This window comes from Photinus pyralis, unplaced genomic scaffold (genome assembly GCF_008802855.1).
Source record: "Photinus pyralis isolate 1611_PpyrPB1 unplaced genomic scaffold, Ppyr1.3 Ppyr1.4_LG3b, whole genome shotgun sequence".
Lineage (NCBI taxonomy): Eukaryota > Metazoa > Arthropoda > Insecta > Coleoptera > Lampyridae > Photinus > Photinus pyralis.
In genome coordinates this window covers 6,378,411-6,382,110 of record NW_022170510.1, presented here as the reverse complement: position 1 = coordinate 6,382,110, position 3,700 = coordinate 6,378,411, and the positions used below count along the sequence as shown (strand labels likewise).

The 3,700-nt window shown below is 36.8% G+C and overlaps 1 protein-coding gene across 2 annotated transcripts; it reads right to left on the bottom strand.

The window, feature by feature from the left end:
- LOC116167107 (Golgi-associated plant pathogenesis-related protein 1-like) lies at positions 1–965 on the bottom strand. 2 transcript variants are annotated; one of them, XM_031482348.1, is made up of 4 exons: positions 804–965; positions 664–758; positions 217–581; positions 1–159 (listed from the first exon to the last, which is right to left on the bottom strand). In XM_031482348.1, exons 1-3 carry the CDS (start codon positions 853–855, stop codon positions 222–224), a joined length of 507 nt encoding a protein of 168 aa, XP_031338208.1. In that variant the 5' UTR covers positions 856–965; the 3' UTR covers positions 1–159; positions 217–221. The 2 variants fall into 2 exon arrangements, with proteins under 2 accessions (XP_031338208.1, XP_031338207.1); XM_031482347.1 differs by having other exon boundaries at positions 137–581; positions 804–964.
- Positions 966–3,700: the final 2,735 nt, after the last annotated feature.

Below are 3,700 nucleotides of genomic sequence, written 5' to 3'. Positions count from 1 at the left end.
TGTAAATATCAACACCAAAGTCGTTTCCAAGATGCAGAATGGTTCCCAGGACCCCTCCTACGAACACTTAGACCAACAAACATCCATTAGCCTCGTACAGGGAAACCGCCACCGTTTTGGGAAAACCACCCCAACCTGTGGTTCCACCAACTTTATTGCCTATGTAATATGTAAAGATCTGCACAGAACAAAAACTAAAATAACAACTAATAATACCTAAATTAACCGGTAGGTCTTGGTACGTTTGCTCTAAATTGTCCCACAAAGTTACCACGTGGGTCATAGTTGCAGACCAAGTACACTCCGTTGTTGCCTCTTGCAACACCAATACCCAATCTCCGAGAGCTTCGCCAAATTACTTGCGTAAAATGCAAAGCCTTTGTTTGTACAGTCTCGGAATCGTAATTGTAAAATTTGTTTTCATCGTACCAGGCTTTCACCCCTCTCTGTGATATCTGCAAATCTGTTTCTCCAGGATACGAGCCCCAATACAAGTTTTCCCCGTATTTGTTGTTTGGACGGTGAGAAAACGTCGACGTCTTTGCAAGCTGGTTGGCCCATTCTTGCGCATAGCGGTTCATCTATAGAAGTATAATCAGTATATTTTCCAAATGAAAACAAGAGGTTCGAAAGTTAAGAGAATTTCGTGCTTATCATGTATACCTCTGAGTCCAACACCAGCGCAGGTACCCCATGCTTTGCTCGGTACTGATTGTGAAGGGTCAAAACAGCAGTATTAATTTGGTCGTTTCCTAAAACTGTTACACACTTATTAAATGTATAGTTCATTAAAATATACTCACCTGCAAGCACGCTTGCACCTATAAAGCACAGCAATTCCACTCCTACCCTCATGTTTTGAAGTCATAAATGAAGAGTAAAGTAATAGTGCACATTTATAGACTTTGTTATCGGTTTCTTTACGATAGACTTTCACGAACTATGTGATACGTGTGATAAGCCTTCATTAAAAATACCTACTGAGTAAACAACTACCTGAAAACGACTTCCACACTTAATCATATGTAAATGTCAAGTGACGCATGTAAAATTTTTCCTTTTGATAAATCAACACCATATTTCAAGTGAATGTGCAGTAAAATTTAAGCATCGGGTGAATGAACGACGTATTATTGAAAACATTTCATTCATTCCTTTCTAATTTTGCGTCACCGGATTTGTTCACTCCTTCCAACACATGTTTTAAAGAAAGGAAAACTCAAAATCTTTATCCGTAAAAAAAGAAACGCATAAGATGACACTGATAATGGCTCTGAGTTGTAAATTATGTAGACAAGTTTAATAATAGAGAGTGGGTTGTCCTTTTATTCTGGTGTAACTCCAATCTGATTCCAGTAGCCCAAGGGCAAGGGCAATACAATCACATTTGCTAAGGAACGGAGTAGTCACATTTCGAAACATTCCGATGGTTGGGTAATACGAGTTGTCATTTAGTACGAGACGTGCGGTTACTGAATCAACAATCCAATCTGTGTGGAATCTAGAGTCGCCAATGGTTACTTTGCAGAACTGTAACTTTATTATCCGTTAAAGGGGGAGCAGTAACTGGATGGGTTGAGGCAGATGTCGTGGTCGGATTGTCTGGTGCTGTTGAAACCACGCGACAGCGGTTTTTCTGACATTTTATGCATGTCTTATTCCAAGAGCGACCCTCGCATTGAGTGTACGTGGCAAGTTGACGCCTCCTGGACAATTATGTTTGACATTAGCGGATGTTGGTTCTTGGGTTTCAATTTGAATTTAGATCTACCCGCATTTTGAGATTGGTTTTTCTTGTAAATTGGCTTAGGAGCTGGAACGGTAGCTGTGGAAATGGGGATTGATTTAAGTCCTGCTCCAGCGTTGTTGCAGTTTTCAATCGTTGAGCAAATGGAAAGAACCTTATTTAGTGTGATGTCAGAGAAGCTGTAGGAAAGCAATTTTTTGTGTTTGGATATCTTTCCTCTAGTCAACTTGACAGGGAAACAGCAATAATTTTTTCCCTTTCGCAAAATCAATTTTCGACTTCTCGGTTAATTAATTCTTTTCTTTCTTGTGTGGGATTGTCACTGGCAACTTTTGTTGAATTTGGCCTCGGGAATATAGGAAGCTAAATAGAACAATAACATTTATTTATTTGTTAACGCAACGGTTCTTATTCTCTTAAATGCCACTGTTGAATTTTTCCGCGGGTGAAATCACGGGGGTTGAAAGGGGTGGAGAGTGGTATTGTTGATCGTTAATTTAGAGGAATTATGAATAAAATCCTCATAAAGTTTATTCCTTCAAGTTTGACATCTCAAATCATTAGCTTTTGGCCGGTAAAACCAACGTTCTTATTACAGATTTTGCAAGTTTATCAACAGGTCCAACGCAATTGCATCAGCTATAAAACAAGCAGGAAGAAGAATCAGTGAACAAAAATAAATTGTTCAAGAATCAGGAAGCAAGATACATAATTCGATTTTATTTCGAATTGCTTTTATTGCGGTAAAAATGCAGAAAAAAGAAATAATAAAAACTACTAAAAACTAAAACAGTTGAGCATAAGATAACAAAAGAGAATATTTAGGCAAACATTAAAGAGAAGGAAGAAGACAGATTTCGAAAAAATCTTTACTAACATCCAACATGTTGATTTATCATGTCAAAAACCGTGTATATCTTAATACTGCTTTTCCGGTTTTTGGCGATTTTCTCGAATTTTTGCTATAGGAATATTTTTTTATTTTTGTTTATTAAAATATAAGTCTTCCCGAATATTTTGCTACCCCCCGCACCTGTGTACGATGAAAAAAAATAGATTTTTCATCCCCTTGAAAAAGAGGTGTTTTTTCAGAAATCGTGAGATCTTGGAAACGGTTCAACTTTATGGGCCCAAACAATTATCTTCTGTTTTATCATAAAACAGACTATGTTACCTCTAAATTTCAAACCCCTACGACATTTTTTCGCAAAAATTAGAATAAAAAACGAAAAAAAAAACAGCTTTTCCGGTTCTTCTAGGAAAATTGGAGGTTATGTGAAAGTAGTGTAGATACAAAAGTTGCTCATTTTTTTAATCTCTATAACTTTTACATTTAACATTTTCGTCTAAAATCAATAGTTTTACCACAATTTGCAAAATACCACTTTCCACCCTTTTCAACCCCCGTGATTTCACCCGCGGAAAAATTCAGCTGTTTTAATTATTTTTCCCAAATTCTATTCATTCCACCTGCCTGAAAAACCCGGTTTCGCCCGGTAACTAATTGTTTTCATACAAAAATATTATATAGCCTGGACTAATAGTGGATATGATGTAATCATTCCGTTTATTGACACACAAATTGTACACTTTTTCTTTTAATAGTTTGCACTCACTCAATTCTAACAATTTTTGCCCTGCATATGAGCGACACACAGGACAGGATGTGATAAATTAAACTTACAAGTAAGAAACAATAGCATGTTGGGGTTTTAAGGTGTTTAATTAGGGTGGTCCCTTAATCTATTTCTGACATGGAGTTCTCCTCTATACGATTTAATTCCAGGTTAATCTAAAAAGTTGCATTTTTTGTTAATTATAGCGTTCTCGCACATTTAACCCAAATGGCAAGTTAATCAAGTCGTTTCATCCTTAAAAGAAGTTCAAAGGGCTGGTTAGTCACACTGATTGCTGGCAACTCCAATCGAGCTAGCAGATTCAATAATTATTTAT

Excerpts from the sequence above, each read along its gene's own strand:
- LOC116167107 (XM_031482348.1), bottom strand. The coding sequence starts at position 855 with ATGAGGGTAGGAGTGGAATTGCTGTGCTTTATAGGTGCAAGCGTGCTT. Across the intron at positions 759-803 it reads AGGTGCAAGCGTGCTTGCAG|TTTTAGGAAACGACCAAATT; the intron begins GTGAGTATATTT and ends AGTGTGTAACAG. Across the intron at positions 582-663 it reads CGCTGGTGTTGGACTCAGAG|ATGAACCGCTATGCGCAAGA; the intron begins GTATACATGATA and ends ATACTTCTATAG.